At 36.9% G+C, this 24,181-nt stretch overlaps 1 protein-coding gene across 1 annotated transcript in view; it reads left to right on the top strand.

The window, feature by feature from the left end:
• Positions 1-24,181, top strand: part of PTPRD (protein tyrosine phosphatase receptor type D) — a 431,923-nt gene that overhangs the window by 114,155 nt on the left and 293,587 nt on the right. Inside the window, exon 3 of the mRNA XM_024126828.3 lies at positions 1,096-1,237. Within this exon, the coding sequence (XP_023982596.1) occupies positions 1,096-1,237 (142 nt within the window). The remainder of the gene's footprint in view (positions 1-1,095; positions 1,238-24,181) is intronic.

The following is a 24,181-nucleotide window of genomic DNA, read 5'->3' as shown; positions in this document are numbered from 1 at the left end:
TCTATCTCTGTGAATTTAGAATGTAAATGGGATGCGGAAAGGACTTGAAGTGGCCATATCTTAAAAACATTCAATCTCTTTTTTCCGTATGTTGACACTTATACGCAAAATCTGGGATTGATCATCTTGTAAATATATTTATAAAGCATTCTTAATTTATTCACAATTTAAGCACATGGATATATTATTCATAGGAAAATGCAAAAAAAAAAAAACCCCACCATTTCAGTGAACAGCTGAAAAAACACAGCAAAAGACAGGTAGAGGACTCTACGGTTTTGTATGCATATTTATCAATATTATCAACATCATTTTTTAAAAGTACTACTTGATTAGGTGACAAATACCCAGGATTGCTTAACTGTTTCAGAGTAGAGTCCATAATGATAGTGAATTCAGGCTTACTGTTTAGGACATTAATTTTCTGCCTGGTGAAGCAAGCCTCCATTTTACAGCAAGAATGCCCTAAAAATGCAGAAAATGCTAAGCTAGAACAAATACTGGAATGATTTATGGCAAAATTAATGCATGCCGTCAGTCTCTGGGGCTATGAAAGCCATCTCATTGGCTGCCTAAGTACTAGATTTATGCAGTTTCTCTTCAAGGTTTGCTCATCTATACTGTTCAGGATGAGACATTTTAAACCAGAAGAGCTATCAGTGGTGGCATACATTATTTCTTCACCTTATCGTCCAATTACTGAATGGATCCACATGTGCATATGTGCTGTCAGAGACAGAATAATTTAAGAAGTGTATCCATCATAGCAGCAAGTCTCTTGCAAAATTAATAAAAAGGTCACATTGCCCTAGATACATATACTAGAATATTTTCATGATTAAACCCTGGATGGTTTTCTGTAGAGACAAGAAATCTACATTTTTGCATATGTAGTTTCATGTCTTTCCATTCTGCAGTATAGGATTCAGTACATTAGAGCAATTATTCTGTTTCATCACTGTATCAAAATTCAGTCTCAAAATGCTTCCAAGTTTATTCTGAGCCTAATGGCTGGTTCACCACTGCATTAAGAGATTTAGCTGAGAGGCAGATGATAGTAACAACACCTGTGACAGCTATTGTTTCCTCTAATAGGTAATAGAGTTTGACGATGGATCTGGATCAGTTCTCAGAATACAACCCTTACGGACTCCGCGAGATGAGGCAATTTATGAATGTGTGGCCTCGAATAACGTGGGAGAAATAAGTGTATCCACCAGACTCACAGTTTTACGTGGTAAGTACTCAAGTGCAAGGCTGCTGTTTGTGTCGTTGAAATTCTGTATCCCAGGTGTTCTTTTGTAGAACCATTGAAAAGACTACAGTTGTCATGACAGTTAAAGGGGAAATGAATTGAAGTAAAATACTGATTAGGGTCAAACTTTATTTACATAGACAGAGTGTGCCTTCTCTCCTGGGACTTAAAAAATGCTAGTCAGGGAGAGGAAAGAAAATCCCAAAGAAGTGCTGATTTCAAATGCCAGATACCATTTTGATTTTTGGTAAAGAACCTTGATAGGAAGCAGGGTATGCTACTGTTTTGCATGTTAGCTTCACTTGTGCGTGGATTTTTCATATCTAGGTCAGCAACTACTTTTTGGAAATTACCAAAGCTGACATTGGTGTTTGCAAAATTAAAGGAATATCTGCTACCTAAAGATGAGTTCTTATTAAGCAGAGGAATCAAGAACAAGAAAGGCACCTTTCTTCTTTATGTCCAAAAAAAAGTGTTTTGTTTCAGTCTTTTATATTTCTTGAACTAACATCTGTTGATGCAAAGTGATTGGAAACAGTGTGTCCCCTTCTGTGTTTCCAGCTCTGTGGCTTATGCAATGTGCCCAAAGCATGGGATGACTTGCTAAATCTGTAGTACGGTGTGTCTACTTCCAAGACTTCCTTTAGAATGACAGTGCTAGAGCATAATGGCTAGTGATTAATAATGCTCTGTTGTATTATATATATAATTCAATCTTTTGTATAGAGATAAGAATATTGCCTAATTTGGCTTGCGTCATAGTTGACATTTCCAGACTAACCCTCTGTGTCTTTGTTTTTTTCTCATACACACTTGCATTTGTCTGTTTGTTTTGTATTGCTTTGAACTTCACTTTGCTTGATTCCACATCTTAGTAAAATAGCCTTTCTTCAGATGAAGGGAATTAGAAAGAAGAGATCATAATTGAATAATCTTAGAGGAACATATATAGAGTGAGAACATTTCTCCTCCATTCCATCCCCCCCACCCCTGCTTTGAGGCATGTATTTTTCTTTGTATGTTTTATACAATCAAAAATATTTTCTTTTAGATCTATTTAGTACCAAAATTAATCAGTCAGTCTGAGAAGTCTAGAAAAGAATATTTACATATACATCCGACAATGTGCTTTAAGTACTATAAAATCTTACTAAGTCTTAGGGGAAATATTGACCAACTGGATATAGATCTTTTAATTGCATGTAACAGAATGCTGCTTAAAAACAAACAAGTCAAATTTGAGCTACATTTCTGGCCATTTTGACACGCTGTGTTCGTATAGGAAATTCTCCATCTCCCTGTAAACATATAGGCATGTTGATAAAATATTTGAAAATAAAATTAAATGTGTGGTTAGGTTTACAAACATGAAAGAAATTTCCAGGTGCTCAAAACAGAGAGAGCGCCTCGGATAAGAGACAATTTGTAATCTTATAAACCAAGATAATAACCAAATGGACTGTATGATTTAGGTCTGAAGTTTTAACTCTCCAGCAGGACACAGACCTATATAAAATAAGAGGAGCTCGATCAGCTTTCTGAACAAGGGAAGAATTCTAGCACTATTTCTGCAGTGCAATACTTAGAACCCAGAAGCTAACATAAAAGCTGGTCAGAAACGGTGAATCCCATGGAGTGTGGAACCGACAGCCATGTAAGGACTCACCCCACAGAGACACCACCACAGTTCAGGCCATACAACCCCAGATAAAGTCATTTATTCCCAGATGGGCTCATAGGCACCAATTCTAAAGCATGAAAGCCAGTTCCAACTCATGAGGGACAGGAAGCCCAATCAGTGAGAGTAGAAATTCACAGTCTGTGAACTATAGATAATTGAACTGTATGAATGGGCTTTAAAAGAAATGAATTCTAAATATTTGTAAAGGTAAAGAGAGGAGTAAAATCTGTTAGGTAAGAATAAGACTTTAGGAAAAAAAAAAGAGCAGTTAGGAGTTAGAAGTCAGATTTTGGAGCTGAAAGGGACCTTGGAGACTATACATACTGTAATATGTACTAGAATTATGTACATATGTGGATATACACGTGTATGTTCACATAAACTTAGATAAAAGGTCTGAAGATTGTTGAGTAATTTTGGGGGCCATTCATATAGGAAGCTAAATCAGATTCTCTGCTCTTCTTTTAAAATTTTAATCTTTGCTTATTCATGTAGTTTATAACTAATGCTATTATGTAGAAAACGTATTACAAAGATGCAATCAAGTAAAAGTTATTATAAAGTTTTTAGGTGTTTTCGCCTTCTGAGTTCCTTGAACAAACCCCTTAAAAGGAAACAGTGGCAATCATTTGGCTTGACTTAATCTTTATGCAGTTGATGAAGGAATTAACAAGAAGTTGGAGGAAAATATCACTTTACATAGACATTCATATGGATTTTTATTTTCCTGCCTTCCAGCTGACTGGGGTCCTCCCATCTCATCTGCTTTTATCCAACTAGCTCCCACATAAAACAAATACATTTGAAATTTTTAATGTAATCTTGACTTTCTATGTGAATATCTGTCATATATAAGTACATTTGTATGAAAATTTATGATTCTAGTAAAGTACTTAAACCTTATTTTTTTAAGACTATGTTTAGCAATTTTGGAAATGTTTCATGAGAAAAACTCAAAGGTATTTTGGATAATGAAAAAGTAGTCTAAACATAACCTTAAAATAGAATATTTTTATATGTCCTTATAGGATGAAATAAGTGGGGTTGGGAATTATTTTGTTTCCTAGAGTTACCTCTTTGTTTAAAATTTCTAAATAACAGTAATCCTATTAGTAATAGTCTTCACAAATATTCCAGTGGTAAACTGACTTTTCTAGATTATGAACAGTGTGAACAGTTAACTAGATGAATGTGAAGAGTTTCATTCCATAGTTGATGGGCTTTGTGCTCATTTTAAATTCACTTTTTCTTGCAAATCACATTGGCAGATACTCAAGCTCTCTGCTCTGCAGTGGATGGAAAATACTTTGCACTTTTCATCCACTACCCATCGTTAGATGCCCATTTTGTCCACATGGGTCATTTACTTTTTACCCACTCTGCTGACAATGCCAAAAATGTGCCAGCTGTCATGATGGGTTTTGTCTAAGTGGACTGGATAGAGATCACTAATTTATTTCACACAGGCTGCTAGAGGACCTAATTAATTGGAGATTTAATCATCTGACCTGTACAGCTAATGCGGAAGACATTGAAATAATACTCTGACCACCCATGTGCATTGAAGGGAGTACTTCAGGGAAAACTTTCCCTCTGTAGCTCGTTTCAAATTACCCTCACTCTGAAAAACTGTTTTCATAAGGAAAGATAACTACAAGCTCAGGCTGAACATACCCTGGAATGAGATATTTGGGCAATTACCATTTATACGCTGTAGACTGCAGTTCATAGAAGAGGTAGTGGGAGAAGGGGGGTTGAATGTGGTACTTATGGCCTCCAGGTCATTTAAAACTTGTTTTGGTTGCCCTGCCTGTGGAAACACAAGAACATACCATGTCCATAGTTCTATAGCACTTTAAGGGGCTGAGCATAGTTGTCCTACACATTTCCCTTCTACGCAGAACTTTAAGTGAAGGCCTCACATCTCACTGAGTGGTTATTAAGGGTTGAGTCTTGCCTAATTGTGGGATTCTGCTAAGGACTTTGGATTTGATATTAAGCTTTCAGTGAAGAACAAAGTATAGGACCAGAGAGGGTGTTTTAAGAAGAGCGATTATCATCCAGATGGAATTGGTTCTTTCTGAATCTTTGGTTCACTGGCCACAATTTCCTCCTGTCCAAAGGTATTATATTACTTGTAAAGTAAATCTGTATAATGATAACTGGGGATGAAAATGTTCTCTCAGATATATCTTGTCCACCACTGGACAGGGAAATTGAGATATCGCCTTCCATAGACTTTTCTTTCCTATATGAGTCCAGGAGCATCTGCCTGTTTTAGACAAGTAGAAAGACATCAAGAATCCCTTTTTCTTGGGACTTCCCTGGCAGTCTCTGTGCTTCCACTGCTGGGGGCACAGGTTCGATCCCTGGTTGGGGAACTAAGATTCCGTATGCGTATGCTGTGCTGCATGGCCAATAAAAAAAAAAGAAGAATCCCTTCTTTTTGCTCACATGACTCCCCCTCTCTAAGAGAAAGTTCTAGAAAAATTTAGTCAACTTTGTCTCTGATAGTCTGAGATGTCTAAATGTCATGTTTCTTGAATTTAGGCTTTTTTTTAAGGTAGTAATCAGAAAATACACATTTTGTTGTCATCCAAAACAGCATGTACTATGTCATTTTTCTAAGTTTAGTGGATTATCTTCTGAGACTTGCCCATTCTGAAATAACACTGATCCCCAAACCAGCACAAGCACTACCACAACAAAACAGGGTATGATATATACCATTGTTGCTGTTATTATCTTCTAGCTTGTTCCTAGAGCACACACAAAGTAAAAGTGTTGTCAACGAAAGATAGCTGACCAGGGCTTCCCTGGTGGAGCAGTGGTTGAGAGTCTGCCTGCCAATGCAGGGGACACGGGTTCGTGCCCCGGTCCGGGAAGATCCCACATGCCGCGGAGCGGCTGGGCCAAAAAAAAAAAAAGACGGCTGACCGAACATGAGACAATTGAGTTGCTTAGTTTTACAGGTGTACCTTATGAAATAGCACTTATATTTGAGGATCTACTCCACATACGTGCATCATAGTTTATGAATAATCACCATCAAGACATAATATACAAAGTCCTCAAGTCCAGGTCTCCAGTAATTTGAGTTCCAACTCTGGCTCTGTCCCAAAATAGCTGTGACATCTTGAGCAAATCTATTAACTTCCCTGTTCTTTTACTTCTTTATTTATCTTGGCGCCATGTGCACAGGGAAGGCACTGAATCGGTGATCACTCAGATCCCTGCTTTCTAGCTTTCTGTGATTTGGTGACCTGCCTATTTCAACAAGTCAGTTCTTGCAAGATGGAAAAAAGATGCTCCCTGAAGGTGACTGTTACTGATATAGTAAAACACAGTGAGCAGTTGGATGAGACAGAAAAGGCATTTCACTGGGAAATGGAGAGAAATGTTTGCATAATATGTCTGTTTCAAAAAAAAATGTAAGCCATTACAGCAGTTGTTTAAAACAAAAACAAAAACAACTTTTACCATCTTTCAGGGAGAAGGCAGTCGACTCTCTCTGCCATTGTGCACTACCCTGTGATCAGAATTAGCATGTTCATTACAGTCTCATTTTATTAATGCCTCTTTTTGAAGATGAACACAGTTGTCCCTGCTGTGAAAATGGTACTTTGCCGTTTATGTTATAAAGTGGTCTCGGCTGGGGATCCAAGCTAGGAACATTAAAGAACAAAGCACAGCTGCTTGACTGTCACACAGAAGGATTTTTATGAAAGACTGAAACAAAAGGAAGGATGGCCAACACAGAACAAACTTGCTGACAATTATGGTACTGAGTGAAGATTATTTGAAAAGGCTTATAAAATAGTTGAGTACTTGGAATAAATTGATACCAACATGATAAAGCCTTTCTGAGTACTGCATTTCCATGCTGAAAAGAGGTGGTGGTGGGCAGAGCCATATAAGTAAACAGAAACTTCTGACTTTCAGTAGTACTTACAAATAACTACTCTTTACGTATCAGTGTTGACAAAGGCAGGAGCCCATGTGAACAGTTCCATGGAGACCCTAGTGCAGAGAAACATTAAAACATTATATTTCGGAGAATGTGCTTGTGTGAGCTGAGGCTCTGAGTGTTTCCTTGTGATCAGTCTTATAAGGACCTTCCTGTTGGTGATGCATGTTGCTTTCTTTTAATCATTAGCACTTGTTTTTCCATGCTGGGGTTATGTCTTAAAAGGGCTCAGAGAGAATGAGTGCACTTGTGAATTACTGCATTTAAGTGAGAACAGTTTTCTACTTTAGGCTTCATATTATATTATTGAAGATAATTTTAAAATGAATATTGAGTCATGTGAGTGTTTACTGTTGATTGATTTGTTAATGGAGCCGTAGAAATCTCGAGCTGGGAGGGAATTTGGTGTACGGAGCCAAATCTCTTACATTTGATGGAAGAAACCAAGGTCCAGAGAGTTTGAAATGATTTTTTTCTTGGTCATACAGCTAAGATTTCCTTTGGGTTTTACCCAGTCAGAAATAATCCCTGCCGTATTATGTTGTGACAATGTATTCTAGCCCTTCAGATACTCACTTTTGATGTATAAGACATTGTCCAGGAAGAGCTATGTTCTTCCAGCTCACCACCCACAGACAAGCAGAGGTGACCGAAAACAGTGCTGACGTGCTATGGGTGTGCAAAGTGGAAAAACTCCACCATGATGATGCATCATGGGAGGGAAGAGGTCTCTGTGTTGAGGCTTGAAGACTATGTAGGGTTTTATCAGGCAGAGCTAGTGTGAGAGACTGTTAGGGATAGAGAAAGTTTCATGAACCTGATTACATACACAGGTAAGAAATTGCTAAATATTTGATGGTGGGTGTGGGTGGTATATTAGGGTTCTCCAGAGAAATGGAACCAATGTAAGTATATGCATATTTATACTTATTTTGTTTATAATATGTAAAGAGATTTATTATAAGGAATTGGCTTATACTATTAAGGAGGCAGACAACATCCAAGATCTGCAGGGTGAGTCAACAAGCTGGAGGCCTAGGAAAGCTGATGGTATAGTGTGAAGGCTGGCAGACTTGAGACCCAGGAAGAGCTGATGTTTCAGTTTGAGTCTGAAGGCAGGAATATGCCAGTATCTTAGTTTGAAGGCAGTTAGGCAGGAGGAATTCTTTTATTTGGGAGAGGGTCATTCTTTTTGTTCTATTCAGGCTTTCAACTGATTGGATGAGGCCCCCCTCACATTAGGAAAAACAATCTGCTTTACTGGGTCTTTTGATTTAAATGTTAATCTCATCCCAAAACACCCTTACAGTAACACCCAAAATAAGGTTTGACCAAATGTCTGGGCACCTTGTGGCCCGGTCAAGTTGAACATGAAATTAACCATCACAGGTAGGTATAAGCAGTAGTTGCTCAGAATAGAGTAGAAGTTAAAAGAGTAGTAGTAGTAGAAGAAAATGAGGTTGGGACATACTTCATTGGCCAAAGAGATTAAACTACACAAGTGAGAAATCATGTGACTAAGTTAATATCGACCATCTCTGTATGAGTTGAAATTTGCAGAGGTTTACTAAAATACTTAAAGGAACGTATCAAACAGTTCATGGTCCTTTATATACAATTGATGTTTATATTTTAAAACTGGATATTTGGTTGACTTTCATTGATAAAATTCGAACAATTTTTAAAAATTCAACTTTCTGGCTTTCAAAATTAGTTTTATTTTAAGCTACTAATTAAGATGTAGTTTTCAAAGTTGTACATGCATAATTTTGGGGGGGTTTAGGGCATAGATATACCAAATGCCTCATCTAGGGTTTAATTATGAAAATCCTAGTTATATAGCTCCTTAGAAGAGCAAGTAACTTATTTTATCTTATTAAAAAAAAAGACTTGTGAATTAATGCCACATTAAACACAAATATGATGACATACATCCTAGTATTCTTAATATATTTTATTAAAGATAGCAGGAAAATTTAAAGACTGTCTTAATCTGTGATGTTTCTAAATGAGCTTGTGTTTTAATTTACATTTCAGAACTTTCCATGCCCTTATTTTTTGTATCCTTAACATTTACCCTTGATTTTTAAACTTTACCCTTGCATTAAATATGCATATATTATTTTCACACAGTGGATTTTTTTTTTAATGAGTAGATTTTGGCCACAAGGTAACCCTATTCAGTTTTTTTTCTCACATACCTGATGATATGTGTGTGTTCAGGCAATAAAATTTGATCTCAGTTTGGGTTTTCCTAGAAGAGAGCCTACATTTTTTCAGAATATAGCACCAAAAGAGCTGTTTAAAAGAGTGAAACTGTGTATCATGAGTGAGACTAGCAAATTATTGTTATAATTTTCAGATATTTTCTGTCCTTCTAAGTTTGTATTAATACTTTTTGTTTGAGTATTTGTTTAATTGCATGGGTAACCACAGATCAATCATTTATCAGACAGCGAGAAATTACATATAGTGGGAAAGTATTAGCTCATAAAAACTTGATAGCTTTTAGTACAGTTGATTGTTATTTATCAATACTTACACCTTGTATAGTTAAACCAAAAATTCTGTTTGGGAAATATATTTGCATATATATGTATGTGTATATATATATGTTTTATACATGCAATGTATATAGTGTGGTGTGTGTGTGTATGACCTGTTGGCTTCGTAGCACTTTGCAATATGTGAAATTATATTCTTTATTTCTTGAAACTTTTATGTTTCCCTCCTCCCTTTGCCTATAAGCTCCATTATATTTTTCTCTGGCCTAGAAATGTTCCTAGCATTTATTGGGCACCCAACAAATATTTGTGGAAAGAATGTATACATATAAAGAGGGGTATATAGATATGGTTATGTAAACACATACAGTGTATTGAGACCATTTGGGCAGGACTTAATCTCACTCTACATATAATGGACAAAAGTGATCATTATTTCATTAGTCACTGTAGGATGGAGAGTGTGATTGAGACCCAGAAAATCAAGGCAAATGGAATGAACGCTACAAAGAGAGGTAGTGAAACAGGGGGAACCACAATGGAAAGCGAATGCTCTTTGTAGCTAGATAGACATGGGTTCCTATCAGTAGTCCACTGTTTCTGACCTATATGGGTTTAGACACATTACTTATGTCTAAACTTGAAGCTCCTGATCTTTAGATGTGGCACAGTGACTCACATATAAAAGTTGCTGCCTTCTCCCATTATCCCTTTGAAGCTGAAGCTGAGCTTTTTGGTTTGGCCCTCTTGTCCACTGCTGAATCCTCAGCATCTGGAATAGTGCCTGTCTATGGTGATGGGAAAGAGGGTAGGATTGACAATTCTGGAAAAGAAGTTTTCTGTGCCTTATAAAACATTGCTTAGTCCAAAGGACTGAAAATCAGCTTTTCACATGTAAATAAGGTAATATGAGTGTCTGAAAATATACATGCATTACCAAGTTATTTGGAACAACTGAAGATCATTTATTGGTACAATGCTCTCTAATATGCAATATCTAAGAATTTTGACTTCTTTTTTTCCCCTAGTACATTTGTGCTTAATGTTGTGTTAACACACGTTCCCGTAGTCTTCAGAATTCTTGTACATTAGGACCCGATAGTCAGTTGCTTGGACCGCCTAGGTCAAACTAAGGTCATACCTAAAATGGGATTTCTGTTCTTTTATATCTGGGCTATCCCAGATCACAGAATAGATAAAAACCTTTAATTTTTTTAACGTCTTTGAAAATGCAGCATCATTATTTATGTATTTTAGAAGAAGTGGGAAAATCTCATATATTGTTTCAACCTTTAAAGAGGTAATGGAAAAGGATTTTTGTTTGTTTTTTGTTTTCTTCTTCCACATTATTTATGCTACTGCCTTTGATGTAGGAAGTGAAAAAAGGCGTGGTTAGGAGTTCAGGTTCTGCCAACAGATGTCTGAGTTCACATCCTAACTCCACTATTTGCTCTGTGGCTTTGCTCACATTTCTCTTAAGCTTCAGCTTCTTTGTTAAGTAGAGATAATAAGACCTATTGCCTGAACTTGAGAAGGTGATTCCAGGAGATGATCCACATAAAGCTTTTAGCAAAGTGCCAGGCACTCAGTTAATGTGAGTCATTATGGAGGATATCATTAGTCTTACCAATATGATTACTACCAGTAATATTACAATTATCAATAATTCATTTTAAGTTATTTTGATTAAAGGGCACTGTCATATTTGTAAAGCAGACTTTTCTGGCACAGGCAGAGCCATCTCTGTAAGGCCAGGGAAACACATACTTTCTAGTCATTAAGTTGTGCTGCCTTGTCCACTAATAATTCTATGGGCCAGATGCGTGAGCCACCAGTTGGCTACTGTGGGTTCCACAGAGTATTTAAAATTTGAATGTCATCCTGACATAAGTGATTAGGGAGTGTACTTAAGAGAAAATGAGAGGAAGCTTTTCTTTTATCCGCAACAGAGTTATCTCCGTACTTAGACTAGAGGTGTCATGAAGGCAGGACTTTGCTCTGCTCAAGACTGAGCACCCTGCACGGTGCTCAACATGTTGTAAGTTTTCAGTAAATATTTGTTGACCGAGTGAGCAAATGACAAGTTTAACAAAGGCATTTCTAAATATTTTTTCTTCCAGAACTACTTCATGTAATATTTTATTTTTAAAAATCAGAAATAACAGAATACATTGCTTCCACATCTAAGATAAGCACACAGTGCATGAGAAGCAATTTGTATTAAATTAATGAATTTATTCATTTGATAATACGGTTCTCCCTATGCCAGGGATTACGCCAAGTGTTGGGACTAAAAAGATGGAAAAGACATTACCACCACCTGCCTTCAAGGAAGCTACAATCTCTGTTTGACAGAAACCATAATTTTGGTCAAAACGACAAGGCAGTCATACATATATACTGTCACTGGGGATAATGAGGTCTATTTTTAGAGGTGTGCTCACAGTAATTCAGCTTACGCCTTTCTAAGTTAGTACTTGCATAAGAAGAACTAATGTCTCCTTGAGGATTCCATCAATATGACAGTAAGGTTTGTTGAAATGTAAAATGTGTTTGACATATGACGCCTCAACTGACAGAAAAATTAAACTTGCCTTTTTTTCCTGATGAGTAAAAATGTTCTGAGGGAAAATTATATTTTATCCGTAGAAAGATTTGGGATATACTTTGCTTGGGTTTTGAGAAAATATGATGCAATAAGAAACATAAGTAATTACCTTCAAAGTAATATTCCCATTTGTTTCTCTCCCAACTAATAGTAAAAGGAGTTTTTATTACGGCACCATTTTTTATAACTATTTTTTGCTCTGAGTGGAGATGACAAAGCATACCTAAATAGGAAATGATTTTAATGTGTACTAATAAAATACCTTAAAACATCTTCTTCCTCAGACAACTTCCTTAAACAAAATTGATTTTCATAACGAAATATTTATTTATTAAAAAAAAATGGAAGTTCAGGTGCTTTTACCCTTGAGGAAAATCCATTAGCGCATACTTCAAAATAGGAACATTCTTAGATCTGTTACTTCCTAAGGCCTAACAACTTGTGTTAGAACCCTGTACCTTAAAGAACGTTCTGTTTACACTTGAGTTTTATGCATGTCATAATATCTTATGATGATAGATCTGAATTTCCAGGTATTGCCAAGCCTGTTATAAACTGACATCAAGTGCTACAGCGGACTTAACTGGGAGTCCCATTAATCTTTTTTGAAGGTGCATGAATAAAGTTAGCACTTACCCACTCAACAGCAAATGGAAATCCCGTGTCTCAGCTTATCAACAGCTAAATCATTGCTGAGAGGAAGAGTTCACTTGGACTTAAATTATTTTTTGCAGTATTTTACCATAAACCAGCTACAAAGAGGTAGGAGGACATTCAGTGTTGCCCAGTAGGACAGTAGGTGTTTGGCTAGTCTTATCTTAATTTTGTATGAACATGTTTAAAAGATGGCTCTGATAACTCAAAAACAAACAAAATATGTTGGTATGATATGTTTTAAAAAGCCTGACCAACTACATGCAAACAGTGTTGATTAAGCCCAGAGGCCATTCCTCTTGTGTCTTCTAGTGATGATTCCTTGGTCAAAGGCCCTCACCAAACCATCTCCGTGTTCTGGTGCCAGAAAATCTAGGCGGGTATGGTGGAGGGGAAGTAATCTGATGTGGAGTTGAGGTAGAGACAGATTTACCCTGCAGCTAAGGAAACTTCACTGTCAAGGCCCTCACTTACCTGGTGCCTTCCAAAGCCCTGGGAGGGCCTAGTAGTATGTTCAGTTGATTGTATGTTTGTTTGTTTGTTTTCCTAAATTTGCAAAAGTAATATTTTTGCATTTGTTTTCATAAAATAGACCTCTAAAATTTCATAAGTTTCAAGTGTTACAGAATCTAGATCTACCACTAAGATGAAACTGAGATATATGATTGATAAAGAATATTAATTGTGGATGTGTGTCTAACAGATGGTGGGATGAATGTCTTTCCCGACTCACTCCCTTTGATCAGCAGACTTAAAAGGACTTTGCCAAATGTTTAAAATTCTGAGTCCCTAAATTTATGGAGAATATCTTAGCTTTGTTTGCTTCCTCTTCTGTTTAACGTATAATGTACTCATGGAGTGAACACATGCTGCACTCTCCATAAGGATGGTTGTACGCTTCACATAGGATCCCTCCCCCGACCCCCTGTTAACTGAACTTTATCTGGTTATGTTTTATTCCTCCATTCTAAAAGGGCCAATTTTTCTATTGCTTCTCTTTCTATCCGAACATCAACACCAACACCAACACCATCCCTGAAGCAAAAGTCTTGTCTGCAAGACACTAATGGATTCATAATTTTTATTTTAATATAATTTAGTTATAAAGTTTAGTGTTATTATTTAAAAAATTCATCAAATGAATTTCTGAGCTTATTCTCTGTGAGTGACATGTTGTCTTGTATGTCAAAAAAGAGACAAGGAGGAAGACAGGCATGGTTGGGGCTGCTTTTCTTAAAGAGTTTTTCTGTAAAATGAATATTTACAAGATCTTCAGATTTCTATTCTCACTGAGGAGACATCACAAAACCTGCTTACATGTTCATGTTTTACAGATTATTGGAAAAGAGAAATAAATAAATAAATACAAATAATAAAAGAAAAAAAATTTCCTGCACAATTAAGAATCACCAAGCGTGCAGGTCAGCTTGGGGATGGGTGAATTTTAGAATGTCTAAGTGTTTCTTCTTTGAGAGACAGAGAGATCCTCAACCCTGAAAGAGAAGGCTACTCAGTATTTGACTAACTTACTGAGGGGTTCTGCCTGCACTGTGGAGGATCTATAAATTCAGGGAGGCCAAAGTTCAGAAGTTGCTTGACCAAAATCTCACAGATATTAAATGGGGTTGATTACCAGGTTTTCTGACTCCAAATCCTGTGCTGTATTCACTACTTCATGTTGCCCTCTGATACTGTGTTGCAAAGGGTACAAGTGATATAAAGTGACAGGAAAGAGTAACAGGGACTGATGTTTTTTGGATCCCAAGTACAAGGATGAGAATGTGTGAAAAATATCTTAATGGCAGCAAGAAGGGCCACTGGGTTGGTTGACAAAAGGGGCATTTTGTCATCATCCTTGAGTTTCCCCTTAGCAAGGGTAGAAAGAGAGCTGTGAGAGCGTGAAAGCGTGGCATGTAAGGGACGGATGGTCTTGAAAAAGAAAATGAATTTAAAAGCATGCACTTTAAGGAAGACTTAGGAATTCTCCAAAGGCTGATTAAAAGAGTGCTTCCTAAATGTTTTTCTGATGCAACACAGGATGAGAGAAGGTCAATGCTAGTCATTTCAGTTGTGTTGGAACTGAGCTGAGTTAGTGTTTATGACCCCGTGACTTTCTCCTTCAAACCTCTGGCTGATGGAGATTATCAGCACCCCTCACCATTGGTCTGATAATCTAACAAAATAGTTCTGGGCTTCCCTGGTGGCGCAGTGGTTGAGAATCCGCCTGCCGATGCAGGGGACACGGGTTCGTGCCCCGGTCCGGGAAGATCCCATATGCCGCGGAGCGGCTAGGCCCGTGAGCCATGGCCGCTGAGCCTGCGCGTCCGGAGCCTGTGCTCCGCAACAGGAGAGGCCACAACAGTGAGAGGCCCGCGTACCGCAAAAAAAAAAAAAAAAAAAAAAAAAAAAGAAAATAGTTCTCCTTCATTAAGAAAATTGTTCACAGAATCTTTGATCACCATTCAGGGCTTTGTGCACAGTATATTTCTATGAAAATGAACAGTCCAGATTCAGGTTTGTTTGTTCTTTTTGAATATTATCCATTACTGGAATTGCTGAGCTAATTGGAAAGTACCAAAACCTTTGTATATATGGTCTTTATTTAATCTTTATCAGAGAATCAGGGGCATGGTGATCTCTTTTTCAGGGCTCAAATATCATAGTATTATAGGAACATATCTCATTTGCTATACCCCACAGAGGGTCGTTGTGTGAAGCAAGTGTTCCTTCATTGTCTGTCTTGAATAGCAGTTGGTAGAAGCTTAACAGGTCTTATTGTTGAGGAGGTGACTTTAAATTCTTATTTTAGGCAAAAGCATCTGCAAATTAAGACTGCAGAAAGCAGCAGTGAGAAGATCCTCAGAGTTCTACTAAGTTGGACAGTTCTTCATTACAGTGACAGTTTAATTGGGTGTAAAAAGAAATGGCAATTTAAAATCAAGGGCTTTAAGTGGGACAACCTACCAGTTTCAAAGTTAGTATTTAAAAAAAAAACACAGCAAGACTCAAAGAAGGCACATCTTTAGTTCTCTGGTTAGTTATTTCCTATTGAGTATGTTCTGTGCTGAAATTGCGCTATCAGATGTGCCTTTTAATGGCAACTTTTGCAAAAGAGTCTGAAAATAAAGAGAAGAAACTAAATTTACCCTTTTATGCATGCGGATAGGTACACATAGAAATACCTGTTTTTATAAAAGTTTTTTCACTCAGTTTTATTATTTCAGTGCTTCAATGACTCTATTTTTCTAAATCAAACAACCTGGATCTTTTTGGTCCTTTTAAACAGGAATGAAATTGGTATTGCTTATCCCCTGAGGGCAGGTGTTATGTTTGACTTATCCATGCTTGTATGCACCTAGACAGGAGAGGTTACAAAGCATGTACTCAAATATTTGTTGAAATAATGTCAGTAAATTTTACAATTGGGGATTGTCCAAGTGACATATCCAAAGTTGACTTTAGCCTAGTCATTAAGACTAGAAATAAATGACCTCCATATATCAGGTTTCGTACTTCCCCTTGATGAGCAGTCCTCAGACATTTCTCCAAAATGATACTTCAGTTCCTTCTCCTGAGAAGTATAAACAATTTCAGTTCCTTCTCCTGAGAAGTATAAACAATTTCAGTTGCCTCTCAGCTCATAAGATGGGTGTTCCAGAGACCAGCCCTTATCAGAGGTGCTGGGTAGATTTCTTCTTTCTCCTCTTCCCTTTTTTTCTCTCTGTCTTCCTTCTTTCCACAAGTATTTTAGGTAACTGTTGTTAGTAGCCATCAGTTTATGCTACATCTCGTGACACCTGAGTTTCATGAATTCTCAGATGGAAATATATTTATTTGTTTTATAAAGAGAGACTGTGTTAAAAAAAAAAAGGTTCTTCAACTATCTACAAAAAAGAAACAGACTCACAGACATAGAGATAAGACTTGTGGTTGTCAACAGGGAGGAGAAGAGGGAGAGGGATGGACTGGGAATTCGGGGTTAGTAGATGCAAACTATTACATTTAGAATGGATAAACAACAAGGTCCTACTGTATAGCACAGGGAACTATGTCCAATCTCCTGGGATAAACCATAATGGAAAAGAATATTAAAAAAAAGAATGTATGTATGTATAAAACTAGTATTTTGGACAAAAGTTATAGAAAGTAGAGTATGGCTGTGCTCATTGGGTGTTTGAATAAACATCATATTATACGCTGATAGCCCCCTGTTAGACCATTACCAGCTAAATTACTTCTAAATAAGGAAGTGGCTGTGTCTGTGCCAGCGGCAATTCTGGATGAGTTTCAGATTAGCTGGTGAAGGTAGTCTCAGCAATATAGAAGACATAATCACTCCAGCAAGATTAATAGCACACCAAAATTGTTAGCAGTTTTAGCCAGAGAAATTCAGAGCCAAAACCTCTAAGAATGAAACTGTCTAGACCCTCTGTAATAACATCAATAGTCTTTATCTTGCACGTGAAAGGTGGTTCTGGGTATGAGGTATTCTTTGAAAAGAGGGTATCTCTAGTTGAGTAGTTTTCAACTTTATGATTTAGGTTGTGTGTATGGTAGAAACAATCCACAATCTTTTTGGATAAGAAATGGTGAATTGCTTCTCACATTTGCCATCATTAATAATTCTGTTAACTATAGTAACTCGTCTATGTTTATCACTCTTTTTTCAGTCTTCCATAGAATCTGAAGGAAGGTTCCACTGTGTTTTATTTTGAAATGCTCCATTCTTTAACACATTGGTTTTAAAATTCTGTCAAGAGGTGGTTGCTATCCACTTGTAAGACAAGGTATTAAATATTAAGTACAAAATGATGTTATGAAGACCCTGTATTTGATGAAATTTTAAAAAAGGAATTTTCACCCAGTTCATCTGCCTGGTTACAATTTGAAACTCTCCCGACATCTCAGCACTCCCTTAAGTTTGATGGGGACACTGCTGTCTTTCTGACACATTCCTTGGCCTGTTGCAATTCAATTGCTTTGTATTTGTATTTATGGCCCAGTACCTAACGTAACCTTAATTTCTGACATAATTAGAAAGTTCAAATATGATATTTGAAGGTAAAAAGGATTATAATATGTGTCACTACTAGATCAATAATTTATTTCTATATCTTTGAAGTTGCTTGAGTAAATGTTCTTTACAAAATATCAAGATTATTATTCATGACCTTTTCTTTAAAGTTTGGGGAGAGTGTGTAAACAGCAGAGAATGAATTGTTTTAAAGGGTAATAATTCAGTCAAGATTATTTTCTCCACGGAGGTCTGATCAAGACTGTGAATGTAGCACAGACTACCTAACATATGCTGATGTTTTATTGAAGCTGTAATGTGTATTGATTCCATGTTGAAAACTATGGGCAAGTCTCTTTCGAACGAGGTCAAGAAAGAAAAATCATTATTTCCTGATATAAACTAATTTATCTTTTGAGACAAGCATTTTCTTCTCAAATTGATTTCTTTTTAAATGCAAAATCAGTTTTTTCCTAACTTTAAGTTACAGTAAAGCAGAAGACAGGAAGAGGCACTGAATGTGTGTAGATGCTGTGCTGGATTTTTTGTACAGGAAAGTCACTTAAAATGGTCTTGGTCTTATTAGATATTTTTACCCCTGAGGCTAGGCTGTTAAGCAACATGGAATAATGCTTATGAAAACATATAGCCAAACTTTTAAAACAGAGGAGTGGCTCTTTTTCTAAAACACCGTGAAAGACCATTGTCTACACCTAAGGGGATAAATGAAATGAAAATAGACCTAATTTGAACAACTCATTCTTCATGTTTAAATAGGAGTGATAGCTTACTTTCCGAAAGTGAACCCACTTGATTTTGCTTGAGTACTCAGTGTACTTACTATGCCTTCCTTGAAAAATTTGGGCCATAAGGTCTAATTGCAAGCAAACAGAATTGGAGGTATATTCTCTGAGCTGTGGGCTCCCACATGAATGCTAATGGGAGTTACACGTGTGTATTGAGGAGAGAATAATATAGCCTTTGAAGTTGGAGTTGCTAATTGAGTGTTTTCTTCAGCTGTGCTCAGCTTCAGTGGCTAAACTGAGTTCCAGTGGTCTAAAATGTCATTCTCCATAAAGCCCGCTGAACATTATCAAAGCAGACTGGCAGTGAAAGAGGAAGCTTAAAAAAAAAAAAAAAAAAAAAAAAGAGTCTTTTCTTCCCCCAAATGGAGAAAGAATTAGCAGGTCAAACAAAGAAGGAGCAAAGAAGTCTCAAGGATGGACACTCCTTGCCTCTAAAGTGGTTTGAGCTGGGAAACCTGTTCACAGAGTGAGAAAGAGGCCCTTTCCTTTGGGGGAGGTGCCTGCTCTGTGCAGATTCTTTGTCAAGTCTGAGGACTACTCAGGGCTGAATATAGCGCAGCTCTGCCTTGCACTTTGGCCAAGAGACAGGCCGAGGAGGTACTTGTCCCCGTAAGTGATTCGATGAATGTAGCGACGTCCTAGATGTCCATGATCCTGGGTTTCCAGGCCACTTATTTCTTATTTTTCCTTTTTTGTTTTGCATAAACTCCTTTGCAGCAGTACTCTTTGTAAGCAGATAGTCTTTGTGTAGAATTCTACATTGTAGGCTTCTATAAAAAAAGAGAGAAATGGAATTGACTCGCACTTATTAAAATATTTAAGTGATTATCTTCTCTAGTAGTTGATCCTCATTATTCATGGATTCCATATTTATGAATTAATAAAATTTATTCATAGCTCCCAAATCAGTACTCAGGGCACTTTCACAGAGCGGCCAAAAATTTAGGTCACCCAACACATGAGTTCCCAGCTTGAGGTCAAATAAGGCAACTGGTTCCTGCAGTTGTTGTAATGAGACTCATGAGGTCAGAGGTTCGATCATATTCTGACCAAGTATAGTTTTGTCCATAGTGAGAAACTTCTCTGCCTGTTTTCAGTCTGGTGAGATACCACACAGGTTAATAATGGATACCGTGAGGAAGGCCAAAGCAAAATTGTGGCTAGATTAGTGTGATACCCTTGCTACTTTTTGGAAACTGAATGAACTTAAATGGCATTTACTAATAATGGATTAATTCACATCATATTTGTGCCTGAAGGGCAGTATGTTAAAGATAATAGTATAGTATTTTATTTTTTATCTTTTTTTTTTTTTTTTTTTTTTTTTCGGTACGCGGGCCCTCACTGCTGTGGCCTCTCCCGTTGCGGAGCACAGGCTCCGGACGCGCAGGCTCAGCGGCCATGGCTCACGGGCCCAGCCGCTCCGCGGCATGTGGGATCTTCCCGGATCGGGGCACGAACCCGTGTCCCCTGCATCGGCAGGCGGACTCGTAACCACTGTTCCACAAGGGAAGCCCAATAGTATAGTATTAAAAAAACTAAAAAAAGAGAAACTCATCTTCTCGTTAATTGCCTTACAAATTTACCAAACTATGAGGGCTTCAATTTTACTATATCTTAGAGACAAAAAAGGAAATAGTATAGGAATAACTGTATTGTTCTTTGAATAGGAACTGTTTCTAAGAAGACAGATGATTTATTAATTTCAGAAAGTTCTTACAGAGAAGATAGTTGGCCGGAGAATGTAGAAATGTAATTCTTCTGGTCCCCAGGGGCTTCAGGACAATAACAAAACCAGTTATGAAGTTGGTGGTTGCCTCTATGGACTGTCATGTAGAAGAGGGATTAGACTTATTTTGTGTTAGCTCAGACAGTCCACTGTGGATCAGAAAGTGGCAGGTTTTGGGACTGATCCCAGGAAGAACTCTGGAATGATCTCAGCTTCCTGAAAATTGCCAGAGTAGTTTTAGGAGGTAGAGGTGAGCAATCATTTTCTGGGGGTCCTGGAGAGTCAAAGGATTCAAGCTTTGGATAGAAGACACAGCATGATGATGTCAGAGATGCTGTGATGCTATAATATATTAGTCTGCCTTTATTCTCACTTAAATTTATTTTTAATAAAAAAGTCACTAGAGGAATAGTCTCTGTTTCTAAGTATGGTTGAAGTGCTCTGTTCCCTAGGATGAAAGCATATAGTGTATAATAATGTTTACATCCTCAGCATTAGTGTCAGGGATAGGGTCCATCCCTCTCTCTTCCTGCTCTCCTCCCTTATTCCGGAAATGGATGAGGCCACTGACACCAAAGAATGCAACTTGTCCTTTAAAATATTTCCTCTGTAGCTTTGTCTTAACATGTATATAATTGTTACATTCCTTATTTGGTCTTTTCAAAAGCCTTGTGTGTTGAATACCCATTATGTATTAGATGTAATAGAAAACTAAAATTACCCCCCAAAAAGGCAAGATATAAGTAAAATGTAAGCCCTTTATTAATTGATTAAATCTTAGTTTTATATTATTGAAAGATAGAATGGTGACTATAAGCATGGAAACTTAGCTATTGATGTGATATTAATAATTCTTTTCATGTAAATTTTGATATCTAATACTCTATAATAAGTCTTAATGCTATAGCTAATCATAGAACATTTCATAATTCAAAGTCATTTATTCTAATTTTAAGTAATCACACTTGAGATAATTGTTGAACCATGCGAATGGTCTTTCGTAGACGATAATGCAAAATTTTCTCATTTTTAATATATTCCTTTTTACTTTTGAAGCGTACATAAATGATACATAAATGCATTCTCTTTGAAAATATTTCAAACCACATAGAAGTAAACAATGAAAGATGCTCTTCATCACCTTCATGCTTAGAGGTAGCAGTTTGTTGTATATCTTTCCAAATCTTTTTCAGTATACTGTAGTTTAATAGCTGTGGAACACATGCATATGGCTTTATAGTTGAAGCTTGTTTTGCTTTAACTAGTAGAATCACATTATACGGATTGTTCTGCAATTTGGGTTTATTTTTACAGAACAGTATCTGGCCTCTGTTTCCATGTCAGAACATATAGATCTACCACTGTGAGGCTACATTGTAATCTGCTGTATAATGCACTATAGTTTATTTTATTGTTAATGATTGTTTTATACAATGCTAATACAGAGCATGCTACAAAAACCCTTAAAAGATGCCTTTTGAATACACATAATAAGATTGTTGTGAGATTGTCACCTAGAAGTACATTTAGTTTCGTTTAAACTACTATTATTATGGAGCCACAGGTAGATTAGTAGATTATACGTATAGATTTATAAAATAAAAACTTCTATTCATGGACTAATGTTGCATAAATAATCTGAAACATATTTCGAAAACATATTTCAGTCTGAATTGCATATTCATACATTTATATATTCTTTTTTTATAGCACTCTTTTAAGTATACCTTTTTCTGGAAATCATTTATATATTCTTGAAAAGTTATTTTATTGAATATTGTTCACATTTACTCAAGATTCACTTTAGACTTTTGCCTGATGCAACTTTTAACCAGAATTTACTTTTTCTTCATATTTGGTGTCTTTTTAAAGAAGTTTTCAGGAGGGTTACTTTTATGGACATTGTGTAGACACTTCTAGTGAGCAAGAGAAAAGATACATGCAACTAAAATTGACTTCTGTAATCAATCCTAATCCAACAGAGACTTTAAGGATGGAGGAAACATTTAGAGTCCTCATTAAATGCTGGTTTTTTTAAGTACTGGTACCACCTTGTAGAGAGCTGTTTTCCTTTATGTCAGTCACTCCTATGAAAACAACACTGTGTAATAGACATAGAAAGTCACAAAGATACTTAAGAAACTAGAAGGTAATAAAACAGCAAATGCTAAGCCTTTAGAAATTAATAAATAATTTGGGACAAAGTTTAAATGCCATTGGTTTGTGCACATGAAGATATACAGACAGTCTCAGCTGCAGCATTCAGTTCAGACAGTGCAAAGACAGGTAGGTACACACTTGATTTGGAATCAAGTCCTACTGTGACTTGTCAGGCTGGTTTGAATGGATGTGCCCACTTGTCCCCTTCAGTAGCACGTCAGATACTAACCCATTGAAGATGAGGCTTTCAGAAGATTAGGCCAACTGATTCTCTGCATACGTATACAAGGCTTTGATTTCCTAACAGAAACACATTTTCTTAGTATTGATTAATTTGGGACCCAGCCATGGTCTTTGGGCCAGGCATGCAGTTGGCCCAGGCTGGCTCTATACCACCTCTCAATAATTTCCACATTATCCCAGGTTGGTATTGGTTGGAAGAACTATAGCATAAGGACCTGATTTTGGTGCAGTTGGCAAACAGAAGTAACTGTAGCACGGAGTCTATAACTTCCTGCTGGGGCAGATTTGCCTGCATTATCCATTGTCTGTGGTAACCTCCCTAAAGCTGATTAGAGGATTTTATAGTGGACCCAGAACTTATGTTTCTTTCCTTCAAAGGTGAAGCTTCTGGCCTGCTGGCTGGGAAGTGTGTAGCTGTACTTTGTCATGGGGAGAGAGTTTCCAGGGAGAACCTTCAGGATAGTAGAGAAAGGTCGAGAATAGTACCACTTGTACTTGGAGGTTCCACCAGCCTCAGTGTGCCCCAGCAGACGTTTTCATCCTCTTCCCATCTCAACGAACTTCCCTCTCAGATGTTGTGTCCTTGTATCAGTCAACAGTACCACCGTGCTTCCCCTCTGTTGTCCAGGTTGGAAGCTTCTGGATTTCCCTTGACTTATTCCTCTGTCTTGCCTTTCTTGGTCTATGCATTCCCACATCATCACTTACACAGTGACGCTTGTTTTTTCCCATGTCTTGCCATTTTGCTACCAACACCTTAACTGAGCAGAGTTTCCTTTTTCCTATTGCAGTAGCTTTTCAAATGCTCCATCCACAGTCTCTCTGATGCCCCTCACTTATTCCAGGTCCTGCTGCCTTTGGTCCTAGACCCAAATTCATATACTTAACCTTGGCATTAAAACAAAACAAAACAAAACAACAAAACATATTCTTCAGTGTTGTTTGAATTCATGTGGCAAAACATACAAAAAGGAAACAATAGAACATGAAATACAGATATATTTACTGGGTGAATTATGTAAAAGAAATATGTTTAGCAGGTTATTTAGATACAAAAAGGATTAGTTAACATTGTTAAAACCTAGTCTTTTTGAAAGTTATAGCATAATGCTGTTTCTGCTCTATTTCTTTCTTTCTATCCTTCACCCTCTCTGTGTTCTAGTCATCTAACCTCACCTTCACCTTTGAGTAATTACTTTATAAAAATGGCATGTGCAAGTGTCAAGTCCTAGCAATATTTGTGATTAAAAAAAAATTCTCAGTCGCTTGGACAGAGGCAGGCTAATTTAGCTTTTGGCTTTTTGTCTTTGAGTCGAATAATTTTAATTATTATTAAAAATAATAATTTTTCCCCTCATGCTGTTGGGGTTGTGTTATTACAGATAGGAGGTTTTTTTAGTTGATGAACAGTTAAAGAATTAGGTTGATTTTACTTATTAGAAGGAGCGTAATCTTTGAAGTATTTTACTTGTTCCATCAGACATTTGAATGTTTCACTATCTAAAAAAAGAATAAACCATGAATTTAGATTGAGAGACTCATATTTCAACTTTAAAATAT

Source organism: Physeter macrocephalus, chromosome 9 (genome assembly GCF_002837175.3).
Source record: "Physeter macrocephalus isolate SW-GA chromosome 9, ASM283717v5, whole genome shotgun sequence".
Lineage (NCBI taxonomy): Eukaryota > Metazoa > Chordata > Mammalia > Artiodactyla > Physeteridae > Physeter > Physeter macrocephalus.
Note: the sequence above shows the minus strand (reverse complement) of the source record. Positions and strands in the feature narration are given on the sequence as shown.